The 26,571-nt window shown below is 36.8% G+C and overlaps 1 protein-coding gene and 1 long non-coding RNA gene across 5 annotated transcripts; both read left to right on the top strand.

The window, feature by feature from the left end:
* The first annotated feature begins 1,189 nt into the window (after window positions 1–1,189).
* Window positions 1,190–8,137, top strand: oys (lysophospholipid acyltransferase 6). 4 transcript variants are annotated; one of them, XM_090178208.1, is made up of 14 exons: window positions 1,226–1,309; window positions 1,396–1,855; window positions 2,054–2,246; window positions 2,306–2,451; window positions 2,516–2,593; window positions 2,665–2,868; window positions 2,934–3,060; window positions 3,136–3,189; window positions 3,961–4,051; window positions 4,755–4,856; window positions 4,920–5,023; window positions 5,090–5,287; window positions 5,830–5,981; window positions 6,042–8,137. In XM_090178208.1, the coding sequence occupies exons 3-14, from the start codon at window positions 2,169–2,171 to the stop codon at window positions 6,172–6,174; spliced, it is 1,467 nt and encodes a 488-aa protein (XP_090034334.1). In that variant the 5' UTR covers window positions 1,226–1,309; window positions 1,396–1,855; window positions 2,054–2,168; the 3' UTR covers window positions 6,175–8,137. The 4 variants fall into 4 exon arrangements, with proteins under 4 accessions (XP_090034336.1, XP_090034334.1, XP_090034335.1 ...); XM_090178210.1 differs by lacking the exon at window positions 1,396–1,855 and having other exon boundaries at window positions 1,190–1,309; XM_090178209.1 differs by lacking the exons at window positions 1,226–1,309; window positions 1,396–1,855 and adding an exon at window positions 1,936–1,954.
* An 8,818-nt stretch (window positions 8,138–16,955) lies between these two features.
* LOC149940689 (uncharacterized) lies at window positions 16,956–17,613 on the top strand. The gene is made up of 3 exons (XR_016481412.1): window positions 16,956–17,016; window positions 17,112–17,163; window positions 17,415–17,613. It is a non-coding gene; the product is annotated as an uncharacterized LOC149940689 (long non-coding RNA).
* The last annotated feature ends 8,958 nt before the right edge of the window (window positions 17,614–26,571 follow it).

Raw genomic sequence — 26,571 nt, 5'->3', positions numbered from 1 at the left:
TTTGTAAACGCGATAACTACTCAACCGTTGGTTGTAGAGGGATAATTTTTCCACTTTCTAAATATGAACCAACCATTGTGAATTTAAAAACGCGCGAGTCAGTGCCATAGAAATCTCATAGGTAACTAGAATGCTGCCGTGTAACTGGCAAATGGGCCAAACGCCGTGGCAGACGATAGCCAGATCTCAGCCTATCAGAGCTCAAAGAGTGGTTTTGCCAAGAATTTAATGTCACCAGAGAGAATGACGTCACCTATCTCCCGCTATAGTATGGCGGAACCACTCTACGGCCTCTCATTGGCTGAAGGTTCAAGGCGAACTGGCGTCAAGCTCGGCCGTAGGCGGCAGCATTCTAGTTACCTATGAGATTTCTATGGTCAGTGCCGTAGAACCAATATTTAAAAAGTTGTCAAAAATGAGTTTTGACGGTAGCTGCCAAAAATATTAATTTTTGGTGGACGAAACCGATAAATAACGAAAGATATTGGAAAATAAATAATAGTTGCAATTGGTTTCATCGATCTATCTATTATAGTTTTCTAGCAGAATTAAAAAGAGGGCAAAAATTTCACCTGTCGAAGTATTTTTAAACAGAGTGTACATGTGAAATTAGCCATTCCTCAACTTCTCAATGTGAAAATTTTATTAAAGCTAGGCAGACTTGTTATAAGACGCCCTCAGGGGCGTATTAACCATTAGGCAAAGTAGGCACGTGCATAGGGCGCCATTTTTCTAGGGGCGCCAAAACTCTGATAAAGCCCCACTGTTCATGTACTTGGCTTGCCCCAATCAAAATAACGCCGAAAAGGTTTGGGGAAACTAAAATATATATATTTATTTATTTATTATAAACCGATACGCCCCTCCTTAGCTGACCAATTCCAAGGGGTGCCAAATTTTTCTGTGCCTAAAGGCGCCGAAAGGGTTAATCCGCCCCTGGACGCCCTAGAATGCTTTGTCGAAAGCATTTAATGTATTAGGTGTAAGCTTAATTAATACCAGTCTCGCATTCCTAGGATTGGCATGGAAACCTCGTGCATCCACATCGCGATTATTTTATCATCAGGGGCGTGGTTAAATTAACTTTTTACCAACTCGTGGGAACTTTTTCAAATGCAAGGGTGGAATTTCGATTTCGTCAACTCGCCTAAAATTTGCCAACTCTGTAAAAAACGTTGGCAGGATGACTGTTCACTATAGCTTCAACCTGATCATTGTAGAAATTGCAAATCCTTTATTTAGATTGTATAAGTTTATAAGTTTCGGACAGCCACAATTATTAAGTCGGGTACCATATTAAAATGGGAGTGTAAGTTGGCACTAGTCTATGCCCTATGCCGTCATCGAAGCATGCGTCATTTTCCTTAATGTCTTCCCCCACTTTTATCCGGCTAGCTGCTAGCGTGTAGGTTTTCGCCTGTCGGAAAGCGCGAGGACTCGAGTTGAGAGCTAGGTGTCCAATTTCATTACTAGCCATCCAAGCTAAAAATGAAAGTTTCTTGATGAAATTTATGGAAATAAGATAAGTTTTTAAAAATAAATTTGTTGAACTTGAAATCATCACACACCCTTTCCGTCTATCGGTATTTTAACTTTTTGATAAGATAGTGCTGTGTTAGAGAATTTTTGACATTGACACTTATTAGCCAAGGCTAATATCTTCTGACAAGCTCAACGTATCAAGTTCAAGTGGCTGTTTTCTTTTCTCTTTAAAAATTGCCAAGCCCCTGGAATTCGCAGATGTTGGGGAATCGGGGCATGTTGTGTTACGGTTTCTTAGCCTGGTTTTATTTGACTTCTGGTTAGGTTGTTGACTGGTATTTTCAATTATTGATCACCATTAACATTATACATGGTGAGTTACAAAAAGGTTTTTTCTGGGATTAACAAACTCGAGTAGTCATGATGTTGAGGTGGATATGGATTTATTGCAGCGTTTAAATTATCCTATGAGGTAACATATGCTGTGAAAGTAATCTACATCTTGATTTTCCCTGGAAAATTTGCATATATTGTAAGATAGCGAGCTCAACAATAATATTTTTATTTATAGGAGTCAACTGTTGGTGTATTATTGATAGGAACAAGTTGATAATTGTATTGACTGTTTCGAAACAGCTCCATTAATTTTGACACTTTACTAAACTGATGAACAAAAAGAAGTTGAGATGTCTTCCACGGAATTCTACTCTGGTGCACGCACCTTCGAGTGGTTATCACCAATGATAGACCTTCCTATTGATCAAGTAAAATTAAATTATTATTTAAGTAGAGAAAGAAATATTATTAGTTCCAAATGTTTCAGATTAACTTTGTGGTTGTCAATATCATTGGGCTTATTGTGGCAGTTATCTATCGTAAAGTTTTACACCCAAAATATGTATCTATAGAAGTTCGACACACTGTTGCCATGGTTGTTGGTATGGGTTTAGGATATTTTGCATTTGGAAAGTGAGATTCACATTTTTTTTATTCCCAATATTTGATAATTATACATTTATAATGGTATTTTTAGCCAAATAAGTCATTTAGTGGTTCAATCAACTTTAGCCTATGTAATTATGAATTTGGCCAGTCCAGATATTATGCATATGTAAGCTTGATAAAGATATCTTACGGACAATAATAGATTTTTTTATATAGATTTTATTTTTCCCCTTTTAGAATAGTGTTAGGTGTGTCAATGTTATATTTATCTTCAATGCACCTGTTAAGAATGAAATATGACTATGGTGGTTGGACATTAGACATTACCGGACCACTAATGGTCGCTACTCAAAAAGTGACAAGTGTTGCATTTAGTAGGCATGATGGCTACTCTTACGATTCCAATAAATTATCACCGGAACAAAAACGATACGCCATTAAGTGAGTCATAAATCCACTTTTAAACAAAGAAATAGGGGTTTAAAATGCGATTTTTTGTTATGTAGGCGAGATTTAACTCTCTTGGAGTACTTCAGTTACATCTTTCATTTTCAATCTCTAATGTGTGGTCCTCTAATATTTTATAATGACTATGTAGAATTTGTGGAGGGCAAACAATATAGCCGATATTTGGTAAGATTTGATATTTTTTTTAAAACACAGCATTTTTTTACCTCTTGAAAATAATCAATTATTCTCTCTTATCAGGGGGTAACTGATGGTGAAAAAAGGATTTCAATTACCCAAGAACCTTCTCCGTCTGTGAGTATAGTTTTGGAAATTGCAGAAAAATCTCCCGCCCCACTCCCCCCATTCCAAATTTCAAGTTAAGATGTACTTTGATTTAGTATATCTTTTTGCACCAACTGGTGTTTGTGGAATTTGAACTTCTTCTCTTACATTTTAAACCATTAAAATAGTCGTTGCTCTTACTTTGATAAGGGGGAAAATAAAAATAATTGCCTTGCAAAAAGTATATAGTTTTAATTTGAGATAATATATGAACAGAATTTTTCTAAGTCTAAAGAGAAGGATACCTCTATCTAAGAGATATATTATATACATTTCCCTATACTATTCTATTTGTTTACTGGAAATATGTGCCTTGTGTATGTTTAAAATTACTCTTCAGAAGAACTTCAGGGACTTTGTTAAACTATTCTATTGGGAAAATAGGGGTTGTAAAACATAACCAATTTTATGATCTAAATATTTACTTCTCTAGTAAGATAAATATATTTTATAATTCTGGTTTTAATTATTCTCTCAATCTATTTAATAAATGTTGATATAAAAATGTAATGTTCAACAAAACAAGCCCTTACAATTGAACTTCTACATAAATTGTATTGTCCCAAAAGCATTTGCAATCTTTAATTTCTTTTGTTCTTCATTGTTTTTTTTACTAACTGGTACATCTGGAATTTGTTTAGTTCCCCTCCCTCCCCCTTTTATCATGGTTTCCTCATAATAATTACAAGTTTTATTTAATAATCCAACCTTCACACCCTCATTTTTTATCTTCCCTAACAGGCAGCTGTGTTTCGTAAATGTTTATGCAGTGGGTTTTTTGCCTTGTTTCTGGTGGTTGTGGTTCCCAAATTTCCTCTATCCTATATTACAAGTAAATTCTAAATCATCTTTTGGAAACTTAATGTTTCATTTGTTGTCAAGCAATTTAAGACCGATTCACATTTGAGGGAGAAGATCCTTAAAATAGCGGTTCCCAAAAGGTGTTCCGCTGAACCCTGGGGTTCTGCCAAAGGTTCACAGGGGTTCTGCCAAAGGTTCACAGGGGTTCCAAGAATTCGCAGCGTGGCCATCTTTGTTTGTGTCAAGAGTCTTTTAAGATAAGTAAAAAAAATTAGTTGGGGTTACGCCAGAATTAGGTGGATAATTTAGGGTTCCATAGCAAAAACAAATTGGGAACCGCTGCCTTAAACAGGGGCAATGAACTTATGACATCGGAGTCCAATTTTTAAATGCCTAAAGTCTCATTAGATGGTGCGAACATTCTGAAACGGAAATTTTAATTTTCAACATGACCACTGTTCCCTGAGTTGAAATTTTGTTTCTAGTTTTTATTTAAAATATTACCTAATATGAGTGTTAAAAATAGTTTTTTTGTCAATAAATTGGTAAGTATTTATACCCTTTTTTTATTTATAAATAGGTTAAATTGGCACTATCTATTATAAATAAAGGCATTAAATTCAAACCTTGAAAGGCTTTGCTCGAAATGTTGATTTCCCTGCTCTTTTGTGAATCAGTCTTATCTTTCCTCTACGTTAAATTTTCTAACATTTGAAATTTTATTTACATTTTAGCCGATAAATTTCTTAATAAGGATTCTTATTTAAGTCAAATTTGGTATTTATTGATTTCTACGTCAGTTACAAGATCCAAATACTATCACGCTTGGCTGCTAGGTAAGTTCTTAATTTGCCTTTATGAATTTATGAAAAATGTGTAATTGCCTTTTCCTCTTGCAGGAGAAGCTGTATGTAACGCGGCTGGTCTAGGCTTTAGTGGTTATGCTAAAGATGGAACTCCAAAATGGGATTTAGTTACTAATATCGATATAATTCGTTTTGAGGTGATAGTTGGTCTTTTGCATTTGTAAATGATCTTAGTTCTTACAAATTATTGTAATATACTTTAGATTTCTCAAAACTTAAGAGAAACTCTTGAAACTTGGAATAAATCAACGCAACTATGGCTGAAAGTAATAGCCTATGATCGGGCAACAAAACACAAAACGCTGCTAACCTATTTGCTATCTGCAATTTGGCACGGGTTTTATCCGGGGTATTATTTAACATTTTTGGGAGGTGCTCTTTTCACGTCCGGCGGGCGAGTGGTAATTGATTTTCTCTTGACACCTAAAAGCATAAGTAACGTAATGAGTGTGACATTTGTAGAATTGTCCCAGCATTTTTTATTACTACATTTTTTTATTTGGCACTAACAAATTATTTAAAGGATTAGAAAGTCCAGAATCCTGAAGTTTGTTATCTTTGGGTTTTTGATTGGTCAGCCAGTACAATAATACTTGCAAAAAGGTGGCGAGCGATTAATTTCACTAGATAAGTTTAGATCTCATATTTGAGAAATATTACAGGTGAAGAAAATTTAGATTTCATAATTATTCATTATTTTACTATAGCATTAGTTTTCACTTTGGAAGGATTTCAAGTTTAGATAAGCTTTACCTCTAAAGGTAAATGATAGAGCAAAGGTGAGTACATACTTGGAAGTACTACATTTGACACTTTCGTTATTTATAGTGGTCTATGTGCAGTAAGAATATAGTAAAAAAAACTATAATGTCACACTTATTGTTATTACGTTACTTATGCAAACAGGGATTTTACACTTGTTCATTATTTAAAAACTTTTAAGGTACGCCGAACGATACGACCGTTATTTCAAAAGAGTCAACAAATGTCTACTCTTTATGATATCATTACTTGTTTGTCGACGAGGCTAATAGTCATGTACATTGTCATTCCGTTTGTTTTACTCGAGCTCAGATCATCTTTTAAAGTTTATTTGTAAGTTTAAAATTTTTAAGTATTTCTTTGGATAAAAATCTTAAATATTTTTCCTCTTAGGAACTTTTATTTCATCGGCCACGTTTTGTGCTTGTCAGCGATTATAATTCTTCCTTTTACATTTTCCAAGTCAAAAAGCAGTTCTGCAAACCGACACAAAAGTACAGAGACAATTTCCTCTAAATCACCCTAATTAAAGTACATTTTTTAGCTTAAATTTGGATTTAAACGGAAAACGTGAAATTTTAAATTTAACCATGTGGTTATTTTTTATTAAATGCATAAAGCCAAGTAGCTTGTCTGATTAGTGCAAAAGTAAACCAGAGTTGCATTCAATTATACTTAATTTTATTTCACTAGTCCTGAAATGGAGAAAGCTTTATTTTATTTTGAGATGGCTTTCAGAGAAGCATTGCCCTGCTGAGAGCTTACACATCCTTTAAGTAACCTTAGTTTAAAATTTTATTGAACATGGGCAATTTTAAAATGTTTATTAACTATAATGTATTTGTTTTGTACTGTGTAGCGCATTATTATTGATGCTTTTGGAAAAGAACTGAGGTTGTGAATATAAGATTATTCGTAAAAAAAAAACACGACAATCCTAAAATGAGAGATACAAATATAGCTTTGTCTTTTACGTATTTACACAGGCTGTAAAAGACAACATTTGTCAAAGGGTTCAATAATCAGAGTAAACGTAACTGGGAAGCAAAATAAAAGCAAAGCTAATATGGAACTTCGTACCCTAGATTCGAATTCCGAGAGCTTTCTGATTGACGATTTTGTAACGAAGCATTTACCCACTTCAGTACACTAGGGTACGTACAGCAGCACTCATCGGACTAATCGGTGACATCGGTTTCCTACTGTATGCTTTGTCGCGTTTCCGGTTTTGACGTCATGATAGTCATTGGTTACACACGGAAGTCATCGGCTGGAAGAGTCGGTTTTTCGGATGACTGACGTAAAACTACTATAAAAGCTACGCCATTTTAAAAAACACCGATGACGGAATAAAAGCGTTCAGCAAGTTACTTACGACGTAATTATGACGAAAAGCTCATCAGTGGAAAATATCAAATCCATCGGGGTTTTTTTTCCGTTGACTGTTACTGAACGCTAGGAGCAACAAACACAAAGAGAACGCAGCTAGCCTTTAAACACGCTAACGAAGGGTTGTGTACGAATTTCATTGGACGAGCGTCACGAGCCTTTACGATGAACGTTTTACGGGCGGGGGGGAAGACAATTTCCGAATTTTCCCCTTCCGACGGCAGCAGGCGCTAAAGCGTCTAGCCAATGAAAAACGTACACAAGAAAATCCGCGACTTTTGACCGGTTGCGTTCTCCTTGTGTGGGGTGTTGTGTTTGTTGCTCCTAGCTGAACGTACCCCTAGATTTGACTTATCAGAGCTATCTGACACTCTGACAGTGGTAATGAAGCTCTTATCCACTTCCGGCACGTGACCTCAGAAAAATCGGCCTCCATCATTCTGTCGTTGCCATAAAGGTTCAAAGGTTTTTATTTGCTCGTACAAAGTACACCCTTTTGTAACAGGGCTGCTCCAATGGGAGCTCAGCATAGTCCTATCATAGCCAACTTTGATGACACTCTGTTGCGCGAACCGCGCGTCAATGTTGGCTGTAGTCTTATCTATAGTTATGGTAACTATGGAGATACTTTTTTCTGAGTTCCTGCAGGAAGTGGGTAAACGTGAGCGGCAGTTATTTAGAAACTAGGGTACGAGGTTTATGTTTGATGAAAGTTAAGTCCTTGAAATTTGTCTTGGGAAAAGTAACAGGGTGGCGAGTTGAGATAAAATAAAAGAACGTAAAAAGTACTAAAGTTGTTTGTACTTGTACTACTTGAAAAATTCATTATGTTATCAATAGATGGCGGTGTGACTATTGAAACTCCTTTATTGTTTTTAATTTTCTTAATTTTTACAGAATTTTGTATTATCCACATCTGGTTTTATTTAGAACTTATCCCTTACACGTTCACTTTGTTGCGGTAAATGTTTACTAATAAGGTTTGACGTGAAAGAATGGAATGTGATTGTAAAAAAATTACCTATGTGATTTAACTAATTTATATCTGAATTACGCAATCGAATAACTCATTTTGCGCATCTCAATCCTTTGCTATTTTCGAGAGGACCCTTTTAACCTGTTTCATTGAATAAATTAAATTGATCAATTTCATATTGAGAACAGTTACTTATCAATGCACTGTATTAATTATTAAATTATACAGACAGTGACAATACTTTTAATAAATCCATTAGTAACATAACTTAAGTATAACACTGACCGATATTTGTTAATGATAGTTCTTTAGTTCTTTATTAGCTGAACAAAAGGTCAGAGACCCATCACGTCAAGACAGTGAGAAATGAGATATGTACAGTCAATAAGCAAAAAACAATATATACAACGAAAAAGGGTGATACAATTGTGAAATAAAATAGCTTGAGATATTATGGACACTTAGTCATAGAGTTCGAGATAGTTCGCCAACTCCTTCCGGAATTGAGTTTGCACGGGAAAGCCCTTAAGGTGATCTGGCAAGGAATTCCAGTCACGAATGGACGAGGGAAGGAATGAGTGCTTGCGGCACGCAATACGGAATCCCGGAGGCACCACAGACACCGTGCGGAAACCGCGGGGTTTACGAAACCACTGAGAGGCCACCGCGGAAAGAGGCGTAAGGGCACCTCCGTGGCGGTGAACGACATAGTTTACGAGAACTAGGCGCCTAAAACAGCGGCGCGAAGCGAGCGTGTTTCATTTGAAATTAGTTAGAACGGTATGTATTAAATTACGGTACGGGGGTATACAAATAAAGATAACGAATGTCATACAAGTGTCCCACGAAAAGCCAACGCTCGCCGCGAAACGAAGAGCACGACGTTGGATAGACTCAATAGAATGGAACCCGCTTGCCGAGTTGAGGGCCCAGACCGCCGAGCAGTACTCCAGGATAGGAAGGACATAAGTTTTTATACCCAGAGTTTTAGTGGCAAAAGAGTAGGGCTCGTGGATTGGTAAACTTTTATCCATAAATAAAATTTTCCAGTTTATCCGCTAAATTATTATTCGAATAAAGCTGTTCTTCGTATTATTCGTTTAATTTTATCTGAATAAATTTTGATTAATTTTATCACCGTTTATTTATCGTTTAATACTTTTGTTTATCTAAGGATTCTATACTCGTAATTAAAAGTTATTTATGTCAATCTTTTTTTTACAGTTAATTTTTCAACCAAATGAAAACTAATGTGTAAACTTATTTTATTGCTTAAATTCAGGGGCGTATTAACCATTAGGCATAGTAGGCACGTGCCTAGGGCGCCAAAACACTGATAAAGCCCCACGGTTGAAGTATTTGACTTGCCCCCACTTAGCTGACCAACCCGTTATACAATGCCCAGGGGCGAAAAAAAATCTGTGCCTAAAGGTGCCGAAAGGGTTAATCCGCCTCTGCTTAAATTATATTAACTGTTTTATGACTTTCGGTCAAGTTCTTAACTTCTTTATTTAGATAATATAGCTATTTTTCGATAAGAGAGAAACGGCAATCGTTCAAAAATTATATAAATTAGCTATTGTCGGAAAAAGGATTTTTGAACTTTTGTTTCTTATAACCTTTCGAAAATCTGAAAATTCGAACAATTTAACTACATTTGTCAAACGCTAGAATTATTTAGTTTTCGGCAGTTAACTGCGCGTTACGATGGCGGAAGCTTCGGTACAAGATACAGATGAAGCTACCGAGGAAATGGGCCGCAACCTGGTTTCTTCAAACGGTACAAGTACCACCTGGTTTTTTCCAGTTTGGCGCCCCATAGAAAGCCCAAAATGAAATTCAAAACCTACGCGACGAAATGGACGAAAAATTCAAGAGTCAGGGGATTCTGGGTTGGTGAGATTCCTTTGGCAATAGGCGCTTCAAAAAACATCTTCAACTAAATTGCCAAGAGGTAATATTATCGAGAGCCAAGACCTGCAAGTTACTGTTTATATAGTGCTTGTTGAAATAATGGAAACTTTTCACCTGTAAATAGGACGTCGTGTTTTTACTAAAAAGAGCTACCTGATCATAGCCGCATAGTTAGTACACTCTGTTTAAAAAGTCTCCGACAGGTGAAATTTTTGCAGTCCTTTTTAATTCTGATAGAAAACTATAATAGATAGATCGATGAAACCAATTGCAACTATTATTTATTTTCCAATATCTTTTGTTATTTATCGGTTTCGTCCACCAAAAATTAATAGTTTTGGCAGCTACCGTCAAAACTCATTTTTGACAACTTTTTAAATATTGGTTCTACGGCACTGACTCGCGCGTTTTTGAATTCACAATGGTCGATTCATATTTAGAAAGTGGAAAAATTTTCCCTCTACAACCAACGGTTGAGAAGTTATCGCGTTTAAACACCTAAAATGCACCAAGCGATTATTAATAACGTAACTTCGACAGCGATCCAACAACATGTTTAATTAAAGGCTGGTTTAAAATTGTGGTAACCATTATTATAACAATTTCTAACGCAAATAGCTTTTTAAAAGCTTTAGCGTATAAAAAAGGATATTCCTAAAACCACTTGCCAAGTTGTTCTTGGGATTTGTTTTTTTTTAAACTGGCCTTTAATTAAATATATTTTCAATGTTATTGAATCGCTGTCGAAGTTGCGTTATTAATAATCGCTTGATGCATTTTAGGTGTTTCCTAGTTTCGACGAAAGTTTGTAAACGCGATAACTTCTCAACCGTTGGTTGTAGAGGGATAATTATTCCACTTTCTATATATGAATCAACCATTGTGAATTCAAAAACGCGCGAGTCAGTGCCGTAGAACCAAAAAAGTTGTCAAAAATGAGTTTTGACGGTACTCGCCTAAACTATTAATTTTTGGCAGACGAAACCGATAAATAACGAAAGATATTGGAAAATAAATAATAGTTGCAATTGGTTTCATCGATCTATCTATTATAGTTTTCTAGCAGAATTAAAAAGAGGGCAAAATTTTCACCTGTCGAAGACTTTTTAAACAGAGTGTACAAGATACTATTGTGGGTAAAAGATACTAACTTTTTTCAGGCGAACACAGATATATATAAAAATCTCTTACACATACCTTTTTTTCCGTATCTGTTTGCAAAGAATGTATCTTATGTATCTAAATTATTGCCCTTTGGTATCTATCTTTTTTGGAGGGGCTATATCTGCGACGTTCCTTATCTGTATCTTTCTTGTTTTGGTAGCTATATTTTAATACATCGATAAAAAGATATACCAGGTACAAAGAGTGAAAACGAACGTAATTGTGTTTTTAGTTTGAATAAGCATTATCTGGGTTTCTATCAGGCATCTCTTCGGGGGGAATGTCTACCTCCCGGGCGTTAAGAGCTTGCCAATGGACATCACACACACGTTTGTCTGGTAAAAACCACCCTGAGCCTAGTTACCTTCCCCCGAGGAAACGTTTCTGAGAGAAACACTGAGCATTATTAACGTTTGTAGCGCAAGAGTCAGACTCAGGGGCGGACAGGGGCCTTTTTCGTGAAGTGGGTACTGTAGGCTTACGGCCCCCCAAAAATCACTTTTCAAGCGGTCCCCAGTCGAACTAAAGGGTAATTTTGGTCGAGGCCCCGTGAGATAACGCTCACCAGCCCACCGGGCCAATCCACCCCTGGTCAGACTTTAAAAGAAACACCTACTCTTAACATGACGGACATCGTCGTTTGCCGTCATGAATGTAATTTAATTAGTATTTCGCATAAATGTGTCGGTACTATTAATACCGAAAGTATGGTGACTACCACTGAGTTCAGTGTTTCTCCATCTTTCCGCTACTATCCTATCATAAAGGAATTAGACGACGAAGCAGTCAACGATATGACGTATTGTAAGTAAGGTCGGCACTAGGTAGTGCTCGGAAGTGTTTACTCATTATCCACAAATTTTCCGATTTATTTAAAAAACGTTGGTAAAAATAATATCATTTTAACTTATTTAATTATGTTTTTTTACGCAACCAATCATTTATTTGAATAAAAGTATCATTTATTTAAATAATTGTTTGTTTTATTTAAATAATAGGCTTATTCACTTTCGATTATTTAAACATTTTACAATTTTTATTCAACTATTGGTTATTTAAATAAATATTATTTAAATATCACCGAGCTTATTTTATTCATGGATAAAAATTAATCGAATGCCGAGCACTAGCGCTAGGGCATGGCGACAAAGGCGACCGCCTAGAGCGCCGCACTCAGCGGCACTTATTGGGGGCCAGCATAAATCCGTCAAGGGGAGTGGCCGAAGTCTGGACCCGGAACCCCCCTGGTCTACGCCACTTGCCCGCACTTAGCGACATGTTTTGGGATCCCGCACTTAGCGGGGGTTTTTGGTTCCCCCAGTACTTAGCGGCACTTATTGGTGCGCCCCTCTTTTTTCCTTCAATTGCGTTGAGAGAAGGGGCCCCTTCTCACTACTTATGGCCCAACACCCTCTAATTCCGGGCCTGAGGGGGGAAGTTGGACTTCACTTCACGCAAATTCTCACCCACTGGCTTTCTGAATCTACCTATCGGTCGATTGAACGTCTGGAGTTAGCTTTGCTGATATTCGGTCTATGCCTGCTCTTCTTTGAAATGTTCTGTTAAATTTCGTGTCGCTACTCACAGGCCCGGACTGGCCCGGGCGGCTAACCGGCGATCGCCGGTCAGATCGGGGCCAACTCAAATTGGGGGCCAAATAGGAAAAACTTGGCATTAATGGGAAATGGGGCCAACACGACTGCGTAGCCGGTGGGGCCAACTACTAGCCAATCCGGCCCTGGCTACTCACAGTACATAGGAATCGTTTTGTATATCTAAACTGTACCTATTATCTAGATACAGATATTTTTACCTTTTGATAAAATCATTTTTTACTGGGTACTATATTTTAAGTTAATAGGTGTTCGAGGAAATATGCGATACGCGAATATAACTCTCGAATACGTATGAGAAGATAACAAGTTGGCAAGCCAAAATATACCTCTCCTCGGTAGAATTGTCCCTAGTGGTATTAATTTCTCGAGATAACCCTTAAAGATATATCTCCGCAATTTAGAGTTATTTGTTAAAAATATTAACCCATTTCTATCCCGCCCGGTATAAAATTTTAATTATAATTAAAATAATTGAGACGAAACGACCAATTTTAATTTATTCAGAATATCATAAGTTAAGTAGTTACAACAGTAAGTTAGACGTACTATAACAATGCACAATTGAATTAAACCCTTTTACAGAACAAGTTTATCAGTTAAATATAATACGAAGCAAATTTTAATGAAAGAAATATCTACAGAGGCTTTTTGGAATTACTCGCTTACGAAATACTTGCCGCATCTTTAACGCTCATTTTATTTCAACACTCGCCCTTGATGAAGATACCGTAGATATCTGGTAGTGGACGACTCGTTCACTTCCTGTTGACGTTGTGACGCATACCACATGAAAAAGACCAATGCCGTCCAATTTCCAATATCATATAATGACTCGCACACCCAAGAAATCATTGACTGCGTTAGAAATCGTAGATATCCAAATATCCACACCAAATGTATTTACAAGAAGCAAAAACCTTACCATCAACAAAGCACAGAGAGCCACTTGACTAACCGCCACCTCTTAAAGCAATTAACGTTAAATTATCTCCTTTGAATTAACAGAACTATATATAGGTCGTTAAGAAAGTGGACCACCCACAGGGTCTACCCTTTAACCCTCTAATCTCGGCTGACTGCGCTAAAACAAGATTTAACCTTTAAAAAATACCAGATTAGGCCTTCATAAATTCATTAATAAAAAAAGACTTTATTACCTATTATGCTTACGATGCCTGTCTTAATTTCAGTGAATCTAAGCAGCTATCGGTGGTTCTGTGGTAGAGCGCTCGACTGCCAAGCCGAATGGTCTGGGTTCGAAACTTGGGTGGCGCATTTGTTTTTAATCAATAGAGAAACGCTAAATTAGAATTTCTTCGATGCAATAATTTCAATTTCAATTCTATTTCAATTAAACCAAAATTTCGTACTCTATTAAATACGCTTCCGATAAAGCTGAAGGTCTAATTTTCAATAAGGCGTAACAAGTGTCGGTGGTTCTGTGGTAGAACGTCCGCCTGTCAATCAGGAGGTCTCGGGTTCAAATCCCGCTCGATGCGATCGCAAATTGATACTAAGACGAATACCGTGTACAACTGGTGGAAACCCTGCCATTGGACGTTGAGAGGTAGCATTACACTCAGCACTCGGTCCGTCCCAAAGTCATTAAGAAGAAGTTGGAGAGAAAACGCCCATATAAACACAACAGACTCAACATGCACATCCATCAGAACACAAACACAACAAATTCAACACTCACAACCTACGCATAAACATTACAAAAACCGTAATACACCAAACCGTCACGACGGTGAGCGAAAAAACACCATCCAAACCAAAACGCAAATGAATCCGCTAACGCTCACCGTCACACGGTGGTTTTGCCAACCCTTTGAGAAACTGCGTACGCAGTGATTACACTTTGCACCGAAAATGCGAACGCGTTCGCAGTCTTGACAGACAGACACACCCACAGACCCACCCACAGACCCACCCACAGACAGACACGGTCGTTGTATAACCCCTCCTAGGGGACTTTGTCCCCTCGGAGAGGTAAAAAGTATAGCACGTTTAGATAATTATAGCTGAACTAGATAAAAGTATCTTTCCACTAACAATCAACAGATACGCTAGATACTTTAACCTTAGGTACAAATATCTTTTACCTAGTATCTTTTATCTTTTACCTAAATACCAAATCGCTGAACACTGATGCGTCATCAAAATTCGAAATTTTCTCCAGCGCACCGCCAAGTGAGGCGTTTTAGAACGTATGTCTACGAGCGAGTAGTCAAAGAGAGAAAATATAGGCTAACGTTTCTTGTATTGTTGTCTATTACACAATAGCTCTCAGTACAACTTACCCGGATAAGATTCGTTATAAACTTATAATACCTACATGGAGCCTTGTAGGAAAACGAAAAAATTTTTCTCGCGAAATTCTACGTAGGGCCAAACCAATTCTAGGCAGGGCCGGGACCTACCACCCCTCCCCCCTGGTGACGGCCCTGTTTAGACTTCCTTGACCAAAACCAAAAGTTAACATTGAGATATCTCAATATTTACTCTTGCCTTAACTCTCAGGTAGCGAAATAATGTTTTAAAACATATTTCATTCTTACCATTGGACTGATCCGTTTTATTTATTCTGGTATCTCACGCTGCCCCCCCCCCCCGAGTTTTTGTTCTCAAACGCGTCTAAAGTATCTGGCCAGTCCGGGGCCTGTCTATTTCTACTTGTAATTGTCTCTTACGATTAGCGTACTTTACCTTCTGCTCTTTGATACATTCTAGGTCCTGGTCGTTCTTTAAAGTGTCAGTCCGACATTCCTGGTGTATAAATATATAATTTTTTCTCTTACGACTTTCCATAGGATTTACCTTTACCTTATCATTACATTATTGTACAAATATTGTAAAAATATCGTTACTTAAAAGTATAACTTTTTGTTTTGGAAATTTTAAAATTGCCGGTCTAAAAATAATAGTATTCGTTTGACATAGTTAAATCTATTGGCCATATAATAACACAGAGTTTTATACGCTAGACCATCCCTTTCGATATTAGAAAATGTTTAAATTGAGTTACGATAAAAGTTCTTCCAACGATGTTTATAAACTAATACAACGATTTTATATTACTTACGTAACCAATCCTATTTTTAATCTTTAATCTCGACTCCAGGAAAGGATGCTCTGCAATTAGTACTTCTACTACATGTGATTATACTCTTTGGACGTTGGGTACCTAATATGTGACATATAATTCGATTTTATCTAAAACCTTTAGGGAGTACAAATTATTTCGTACATTTAATTCGAAATAATTCAATAGAACATCAAATCGAATATTCAATTTACCGCATAGACTGGCGCTTGAAAACGTCAACAATTAGATTAAAAGATATTTGGAGCTTTCAAATAGTTTGACAAATGGTAATTTTCCATAATTGATGCAAAGTAATAGTTGGCGGAAAGGTTATCTGTAATTACACCTTGATTTTGTGATATTGTTTAATAATTATTTACACTAACTTAGTAAAACCTTTCCACATTTTATGGTGAGTTGAAATTTAGTTTTGATTAATTCCAAGCATTGCATTTTCATAGCATAACGTGTCGGAATATTTTATTGCAAATTTTGCTATCTATTCGGTAAATTATTTGATATTCGATTTTCTCTCGGATTTTCTATTTGTTATTTGATCGGTTAACTTTCTTAGATTTCAGCCCTTAAAATGTCTGATCAAACCATTGGTATTTGACCTGTTTGGAAATAAATTTTATATTGGATTCGATCCCCCAAGAATTGTACTTTTACACCCCTTAAAACTTAACATTTTCTTACATGGTGTATCTCGAGATGTCTTCGAATAACATTCGTATTATTTTAGACTTATTAGGTCTAGAAAAAAACAACGGTTTTTTTGTGGCGACCTAATATGAATTTCGATTACCTCCTACCCACGGCCCCCTGCACGCGCTCACGCTGCTCGCGACGATAGCGGCCCCGGCGATCGACTGAAAATTGCGAAAGTGAAATTAGTTAACTTTTTTCCTACATCGACCTTTGGCGCTGACGTAACAACTAAGAAATGGCTGGAGTATACGGCGAAAACGTTCCAATTTTTCGAGTTTCATTAATTATTACTAATTGTGTAATTTTAGGGTTATAATTTCTTTCCGTAATCTTTAAATTACTTATTAATAAATAAGTAAAATACGTTTGGATATTTTTTAAATCAAAATACGCGCCGAGAAAACCAGACAAAAAAGACGCTGTCGACGTTAATAATGTAAACAAAAGAACTAGTCATGTGTCCGCTTATCAGCTGTTGTTTTTCGATTTTATTCTTAGAGTTCTTTGATAGTAAGTTGTTTTAAAATTTACAAAGTTAACTTCAATTTAAGTAAATAAGTAGTAAATGTAATGCAGATCATAAAACTAGAATATTATTTTTACAGTTAACAAAGTCAGACAATGTTGAAGATTGCTGAAAATATATGTATGAGACATGTAAGCATTCGAAATCACAGACTCACTAGTCTCACTCACAGTTCACAAATCACAATATGGGTTAGGCCTAAATGTAGAGATTCCCATTTTTTTTACCATAATTTAAGTTAAAATTGGTTTTGGTTAATTGCCTTTAATCCATTCCTGACTAAGAATCTCGATAACTTAGTAGTCCCACTCTCACATTAAAGTAATCCGCTTTTTTTAAGTAAAATTAATCAAGATTCAATTAAAATTACTGGATGATGTAGGAACATGCTGGATGATGTAGGAACATGCTGGATGATGTAGGAACATGCTGGATGATGTAGGAACATGCTGGATGATGTAGGAACATGCTGGATGATGTAGGAATATGCTGGATGATGTTGAAATATGCTGGATGATGTGGATAAACATTATTTTCGTTTCTGATGGTAGTTATATTCGAATTTGAGACCTTATCGTATATTGGCCCATATGTAATGCCACCAATTAAGTAATAGGTAGTGACGTACATCTGGTTCCAAATCTTAAGATTACGCATTAGCCTCACAACAGACTATCATTAACTGAAGTTCCTTAAAATGCAAACCACAAACCAATCTTCCATGTGAAGTGTATGCTTCATTGACTACAAAATCATTCCTAGAGATGCTCTTAATCCACAGTTTGTATAAATTTTCATCAGCGGGTAGCTGATGAAATGACACTTTGGCCTTCTTAAAAGTAGATGAACACAATGGAACAGAACAATGCTGGTATTTTTTAATTGGGTAAATTGGAGGGGCAGGTCACTTCCTTGATTAACGACGCATCTCTCAAAAGATTAAATCGTGATTATTTTGATTAAATTCAATTTAATCACGTTTATGTTGATTAAATCATGTTTAATTAATTAATATAATCTTTAAATCTGATTTAATCATGACTAAATGATTAAATCTGATATAAATGATTGAAATGATTAAATCGTGATTAGTATGATTAAATCGCGATTAGAAATTAGAACGAGAATCAGAATGATTATATTGCTGATTGGAATGATTATAATTGTGCGTGATTTTATCGAGCTTATTAGAATAATTTACTAAATAATTAGAATTATTATTTCGTATTTACCGCGCTCGATAAAATCTCGATTCGACCGATTATATTGATTAAATCGTGATTAAAATGTTTAAATCATGATTAAAATGTTTAAATCTAATTAAAACGTTTAAATCTGATTAAAAAGATTAGATCCTGATTAGAATGATTAAATCTCGTTTAAAGCGTGATTATATTTTCTGATCTTGATTAATTTTTGTTAAAGTCATTCAACAGTACTAGTCTGTTCTTACTAGTCAGTTTTCTGTTGTACTACCATCGTTTCATTAATTGTAATGTATATATATATTTTAACCAAGTCGAAAATAAACCGTTCATTACTTGTAGCTGATGTCACTGGATTTATTTCGGTATCTGCGCTCTGCTCCGTGTTGCTGTTGAAAACTTCAACAATTTTTTTAATTTTAATTACCCTGATTTAATCACGATTACCTTGATTTAATAATTTTACTATGATTAAGACGCACCCAAAATGGAAGTGACCTGCCCCTCCCGGTAATTTTCACTTATTAAAAAAACAGGATAATAGCATTTGAGCAAAGTATTAATGTTTTATCTTATGCAAATTATAAAGAACAAAGATTGGTGAATATGACAAAAATTATGAGCAGTTATCATAATTATAGTCTTAAATAACTACAAAATACAGTTTTTAAGAACTTGAAAACTCATTGCCAATACAAAACTTAAACCATTTATGGTTAGGCTTAGCAATAAAATGTTACCACTCAAAATATTGAGATATTTATTTAAAAAAAATTTTTGAAATGAAAACTTACATACTTAAAAAGTGTAATTACTAATTGTTTGTTACAAACTTCTCCAAATTCAATAAAACAGTTGGAAAAAAACTTCACTAATGCAAATTCATCGCCATTGAAACGTATGTTAAACTTCCCGCCTCTTTGATAGATTCCGGTTGTTACACCAGCGTTCCAAGCGACGGAAAATCGCTGTCGCGAAAATACATGGGGAGGAAATTCTTTGCCGGGGCCGCTATCGTCGCGAGCAGCGTGAGCGCGTGCAGGGGGCCGTGTCCTACCACAATTCCAATTCGGTATATACGACTTCCAGTGGCGTCTTTTTGTACTATCTTATATGGACTTCTGATTTAGCACGCGCCCGCGAGAAGAAAAGCGCGTAGAGCAACGCTAACCCAAACGATAGCATATTTTTGACATTTTACAATGAACGGCTTCGTTAACCGGTAAATCTTTAATTTGGGTAAACTAAAATAAGCCGTCTATTGAAATTTCGGAAGATGCTTTTCATTTAATTATACACAAAAAGAAGGTATATAAAGGTATTTATTTTAAGAGCTTCGTAGTTTTAAACTGAGTTTTTCATGACTCTTAGCGTTAGGCTTAACAACCGGATGAGACAGACAAAAGAGCGAGGGGTCGGACATTTGTCTATTTTGTGTACGGGATTTTGGATTTTTTATTGTGGATTTGTTAAACAAAGGCTATGGAAGCGAAATTCTTGGATTTTGGATTTCTGGATTTTTTTTCCAAAATTTGTACGGGATTTGGCCAACTGTCCGACCCCTCGCAAAAGAGTATATTTTATAATAGTCTTAGTCGATAGCTACGCCGCAAAATTTTAGTTTTGAAAACGAAAACATTTGAGAGAGTTGGCTGTTTTCGGTCGAAATCTGGCAGCCTTGCCTGCCTTCCGGCATGTATCTCCATACCGAAAATGGCCAACGATTACGCCGCCGCAAATATTTTACTAGTTTCATTTAAATCAAGGAATACCTCTGCGTATTGTTCCAAACCAGAGTGACTGAGAAAAATCATATCACCTCGGGCATCATCAGATGCACATCGCACCTGATGATGCTACCGAACGGCAGTGAAACAAGTCGTGTCTTTTAATAAAACATTTTTAAATTTTACTATGCAAGGCAGCAAGAGTGGTCGTTTTATTAATCTTTCTACGTAAATTTATTAATGTTTTTATTAATTAATATTTGATATTTACTTTATTTTTATAAAATTGGTTTTCAAAAATATCTTTCGTACCGTTCGCTTTGAAACTGCATGTGCTGTAGTCGTAACGACCTAGAATGCCTCCTGGTGGTTGAATGTCAAGTCGGGCAGTCTTGAAACAATTTTTTCGAACAAAGCGCAACCTTTTGACTTAGAATTGGCCTCAGAACATTTTTCATTCGAAATTGGCGTTAAACCAAGGACTTTTTTTAAATAAGAAAACGAAGGGTGGGGCATCAGTTATTATTGAATATTAAAATAAATACTTAATCAATTAAATCCAATTAAACTTTGACCTTCTCCAGAGCAACAGGGCTACTTTGAAATATTATTATAAGCTTTAATTAATAAGCAATATGTAACAGTCACTCGCTGAAGAAGGACCACGGTCCGAAAGCTCCGAATAAAATAAAGTTTTTTCTAAGTCATGAAGTAGCAGCTTTTTTAAAATTTAACAATTTAATGTATTCTATGTTTACAGACCATCTCACCTATCAAATCGAAACAACTGATTTGTACTAAGATTTCGGTAAACAGAAGGAAATGTACGATTTTTCTGGATATCCCCAAAATCACCCTCTGTTTGACGAAACCAATAAAAAGAGACTAGGCAAATTTAAAGATGAGATGGATAGTACCCCCATTGAGGAATTTTGCGGGCTTCGACCCAAAATGTACTCTATATTGTCATCAAAAGGCGAGAAAAAGACTTGCAAGGGTGTGTGTAAACGCGTTGTGCAGAAGCGCATCTGTCACGCGGAGTATCGCGACTGTCTCCTAAACAGTAAACTTACAGTTGCCGAGATGAAAAGGATTGTTAGCAACAAACACATCGTAACAACTGTGCGATAAAACAAATTGTGTTTGAACCCCTGTGACGATAAACGTTTTATCCTAGATGACGGAATAACGACACTCGCGCACGGACATTATAAAACCAAATAAAATATTTTTATGACAAATTTATTGAGTATTTCTTATACATGAATTCAAATATCATACGATCGTTTAAATTTTGGTTTTCAGAAAATCTTTTTAATATTTGAAATAGTTTTATTCCCCGACACAAATTAATAGCAAAATAAAAGCAATAACCACCGCAGGTCTTACTAGAATTTCCTTGTAATTGAACAGAATTATACGTCACAGTTAAGCTGTTTCGCTCTATAAAATAGTTAAATTTAAACAAATCAGGGCTGTTCCCGAAACTCTCGAAGAATGTACAATTGAGTGACCTTGAGAGATATAACAAACACCAATGTTCTCCTACCCCATTGGACGTATCAGTGTTCACGATGTAGAGTGAAGGATACGTTTCCACATTCTTGGGAAGTTTATCGGCAGGGAAAACTCCTGTGAACAAAAATTTAGTGTACGGGTCGTTCTTGAGTATTTTTACAAGTTGTTGTGAGTCCATTATGAACTTTGATCATATAAAACTGCTCTGTTCTTGTCGATTTCGACCAAAGATTGATATTCGGAATAGTAAATCACGCTAACTGTAGACGGCAACGATTCTCCAAATATTAATTCGAGACGAACGCTACCGTTCTTTATCAGGTTAAAACAGTCAGTTGAACTTCCGTTGAGATCTGGAGTTAAGTCAAATACGAATAATGCGTTTCCATTGGCGAATTCATCACGGTCGATGAAATTTCCTTCGTCAATATTCCATTGACCAGTTTGAAGAAAGAGATTAGCGTATGATCGCATAAACAACTTATCTTTGAAATTTGGATTTAATGGTTTTGCCGGGACACTACTACCATCAAGGTATAGGGCGATTTGAGTTAACGAAAAAATTTTAAAGTTAAAAGGCGACATTTGGTAGTCTCCCAAATACGCATTCTGGTCTACAAATCCGATCACGACCTTACTCGGTATTTGACCATTATATAAGTTGTCTTTGACGCATATTTTGTTCCCTTGGGAAATTGAAAATGAATTACATTCCGTACGGGTGATAGGATATTTCATTGTTGCCATTTCCAAAGTTTTAGCGTGGGATAACATAATCTCTGGCGTCAATCTAACCTTTCTGACAAACATTGATGCGTGCGTGAAAATGACTTTGCATTTTCCACCGTCTGTGTGTAAACAAAACTCGTTTGAACTTTTGATAAACTTGATATTTAGGTCTATCAGGTTAGGAATAAGTCGATTTTGTTGACAAATATCGGCTCGTACAACTCCTATCATGTCAATAACACCTTCTTGGGCAAATTTTGCACGATTCTTAAATCCGTCGTTATTGGAAAATTCGTCAAATTTCCCAGCTTTGTCTTTATAGAATAGAGAAGCCGTTAAGAAACTTTCCTTGGCTGGCCCACCATATGTCAAGAGCGTTTGAATCATGCTCTTGTAAGGGTACTGCTGAGGGCATGACGTTACTGATCTGTCACCCAATGATACATGAACTTCGCCAAAGAGACTATGTAAAAACAAATTTTCTGGACCAACTTTGTCCGCAGGAATTGTGGTTTTAGATACAGCGTCGTAAATATCGGGTTTTGGTAGAGTTCCATCTGCTTTCACAATTTTCACTTGAACTTGAAGTAAAGTATTTTTAAAATCAATGTACGTCTCCGAGTTTCCAGCGATACTAAAGATAATCGCTTGGTTTTCATTTATGTTTGATGTGGGATTATATTCAACCCATTGACTTCCTATTATGCCAGTTTTGAGTATAAGGTACGTGAAATAAATCAAGCTCTGGGCTAATGCTGTTCTGCGAACTGGGGTGAGCTAGAGACATTGTTCAATGATGATGATTATGAGAATTAGAGAGCTGCAACGGAGCGGAAATTATTCCGTTTCCGCAGACTCCGTTCAGTTCCGCGGCGCTGGAACGGAATCGGAGCTAATTTATAAGAAAGTAGAGGAACGGAATGGAATCGGAGCAAATTTCCGAAAATTTGTTTTAACGGAACGGAATCGGAGCAAATTTCCGAAAAATCGTTGTAACGGAACGGAATCGGAGCAAATTTCCGAAAAATCGTTGTAACGGAACGGGATCGGAGCAAATTTCCAAAAAATCGTTGTAACGGAACGGAATCGGAGCAAATTTCCGAAAAATCGTTGTAACGGAACGGGATCGGAGCAAATTTCCAAAAAATCGTTGTAACGGAACGGAATCGGAGCAAATTTCCGAAAAATCGTTGTAACGGAACGGGATCGAAGCAAATTTCCGAAAAAAAAACGTCGTATATTGAAGCATGGACACTGTTTTCATTTCTCTCTTGGCTGCTGATTGGGTCTCCCACTTTTACAGACAGTGAGATCATAATCCCCCTTCTTCACCGGCTCGTCGGAAACATAACTGCAACTGAAGCCTTTTTCTCTACGACTACGTTGCGTACATCAATGCCCAGAATCGCAAAAGGTACAAAGGCCGTTTAGCGAAAAGGGGGAATAAATTGGCGGGGTGACCCGGATTGCGGTAAAGTGTTAGTTTTACATACAGTTAAATAGAAATAATAAATGTTTCTGTTAATTTCTGTATTCAGGAAAATAAAATAATTTTTCCTCATTTTTCAAGACTATAGACTCTTAAACGCGCCTTCCCAATTGACCCCCATTACCATACAGTCTACGGGGAGGCTGATGATAAAACCGGTTTTGAGGGGATGAAATTTCTGCGTTAGAGGGCTGGCTCGTTGGTTGCCTGCGAGGGGTAAGACACTCTGCGAACTCGGTGTACACTGCCGTACCTTTGACAGTGCTAAATGAAACTCGCCAACTCTGGAAAATATTTACCTTTAACAGTGCTAAAGGCACGAACTCGGTGTACAGAATATCTGAGACTGTCTTACCCCTCGGTTGCCTGTACGATAATGGCGGCGTCCAGTAAACGTTTCTAAAAAGAGTGTATACTGAGGGAAAGCAAAATGTAAAACGGGAGCGGAAACTGAGCATAAATATTAAGTAATATAGACGATTAATGAAACTGAGCGGAACACGAACGGAAATAATATCGGAGAAACAAACGGAGCGGAAACGGACGGAAAATATTGACGATAAATGAAACGGAGCGGAAACGGACGGAAAATATTGACGATAAATGAAACGGAGCGGAAACGGACGGAAAATATTGACGATAAATGAAACGGAGCGGAAACGGACGGAAAATATTGACGATAAATGAAACGGAGCGGAAACGGACGGAAAATATTGACGATAAATGAAATGGAGCGGAAACGGACGGAAATAACGGAAAAGAAACAAAGCGGACCGGAAACGGATATATGTACCATTCCGGGAAACAAAACGGAGCGGAAACGGTATGGTATTTTCGCTGCTCTGCAGCTCTCTAATGAGAATATATCAGACTGAAGCAGAGAACGTCTTTTCTTCTTCCTGGTTCGAACTGAACTGATGATGGGAGACGTTTTACGTTTCCTTTTACGTCCATTTCCACTAAGTTTACTCACTGCTTCGGCGGCTCTTCTTAAGGTTTCTTTCCCCCGAGATTTTAACGCGCCTTTAATAGACACACCACTCGAGACGTCGGAAGCAATTTTTGCTCCGGTATTTAAAAATTTTTGAACAAGGAATGTGGCACTTTTTTTGAGTAAAGGCATGGCCGACCGAAATGCCGAGGCTAATATATTTCCAAAACCATATCCTCTTTGCACGGCTACTCCACGGTATTATAATTGTTATTATAATCGTTTACAGAAACGTGATCTAGATTACGTGGAGACATCTTTCTCCTTTGACTCGCTAACCACAAATGAACAGAAGAAAAATTTTGAACCTGATTTTATAGATAAGCCCATGTTCTTCGGGGTTTAAAATGAAGAGTGACGTGAACTTTTCCTCGTTCGAAATGTACAGGCTGACCCATTTCACTCATAATATTAATTTCAATGGTTTGAAAATTGTTATGCGCAATAGGCATATAATGAGGTCTGCAAAACGCCTTCTCAACAGTGTCTCCGTCTTTTCCTTGAATATTATAATACGTAATAAGGGAACATCTGAATGTCCAACCGATCGACTTTGTATGACATCGGAGTATATGAACAGAGAATTTAACCCAGCGTCCATATCACAGATAAAAGGTGCCGTCATGGAAGTCACTACAGTTACATCTTTGCCTGGAATTCTCGTGAATCCTAATATGATGGCGATTTCATGTGGTATGTAAACTTGGTTTATTCCTTTAATTTCGACTACCACCCGTCGATTAGGTTTGTTGTAATAAAACTCGACCCTTGAGTTAATTTTTGTCCGTCATCATCGACTGACATAATCTCTAGTAATTCTTCGGCTGACCCGTAATATCCGGGAGGTATAAGTATGCTTATATCACGCATTTCCTCTTCGAGATCTCTTCACAAAATTTTCGGGGTTCTTTGCCGTCTTCTTGATTGACTGTTTTTTAGTCTTCTTGGGTGTAGGTTCTTCCAGGGAGTCTATAGTACCTTCTACAGTATTCCAAATCCGAACTAAACATTCTTCATTAACGTTATTCCACGTTCTTGGATAACTTATTTCGGCTAGTCTAACTTCGTACGCTCCCTCTAGTGTCATTGGTTCCGGTAAATACGTCCTGAACTTGCTTATAGTGTTGCTCCTGAATTAACCTATAGACGAATCCGACGGTAACGTTATATAGAAACTCATAGTACTACAATTTCTTGCACCCAAGAGTCAAAATCTGAACTGTAACCACGCCAATGTACTAAAAGCTCTTTCGTTCCGTCGGGTTTAGTCCTTTTTCTCAAAACTTTATCTATTTTAAACAAACAGTTGTCGAGGTCTTTCCCGATTTTCTGTATTTCCTCCTTGTAGAACACACCCGAAATGAGCTAAGTTTTCAAATCCTCCAGTTTATATACCGGAGGGTCTCTCGGTAAGCGCTCCACTACTTTGAATATTTCCTCGGTATAATTTGCTTTGTAACCCTTTTCGAACGTGGTTTTATTCTGGCTTATACGAACCAAGTCACCTATTTCAAAAGGGAACGAGACTGGAGGTGAAAAATTGACTTTCCCGTATAGGTTCTCCCACACTTGTTTCGAATTTTCATTATTCACTTCAACGGGTTTGCATTTAATAGATTTGTGGTAATTGTTATTATAAGCTTCCAATCAAGGATAATAGCTAAAGGATACGAAATAACCCGCGATTTTCGCTCCCCTTCCGTAACAGTTTTACTCCCACAAGTTGGGAGAAAAGGGGGTACTAAAAAGGGGGAAATGTGTATGATCCTGGTAAGACCACTTTGTAGCGCCCTCTCTACTAAGGATATTTGAAAATATCCGTAGTTTTGCCGCCAACGGCTTTGGACCACGCTTTTCTTTTATTAATAATGAGATATTAA

The sequence above is a fragment of the Leiobunum rupestre genome, chromosome 6 (assembly GCF_980474605.1).
Source record: "Leiobunum rupestre chromosome 6, qqLeiRupe1.1.hap1, whole genome shotgun sequence".
Taxonomy (NCBI): Eukaryota; Metazoa; Arthropoda; class Arachnida; order Opiliones; family Sclerosomatidae; genus Leiobunum; species Leiobunum rupestre.
Note: the sequence above shows the minus strand (reverse complement) of the source record. Positions and strands in the feature narration are given on the sequence as shown.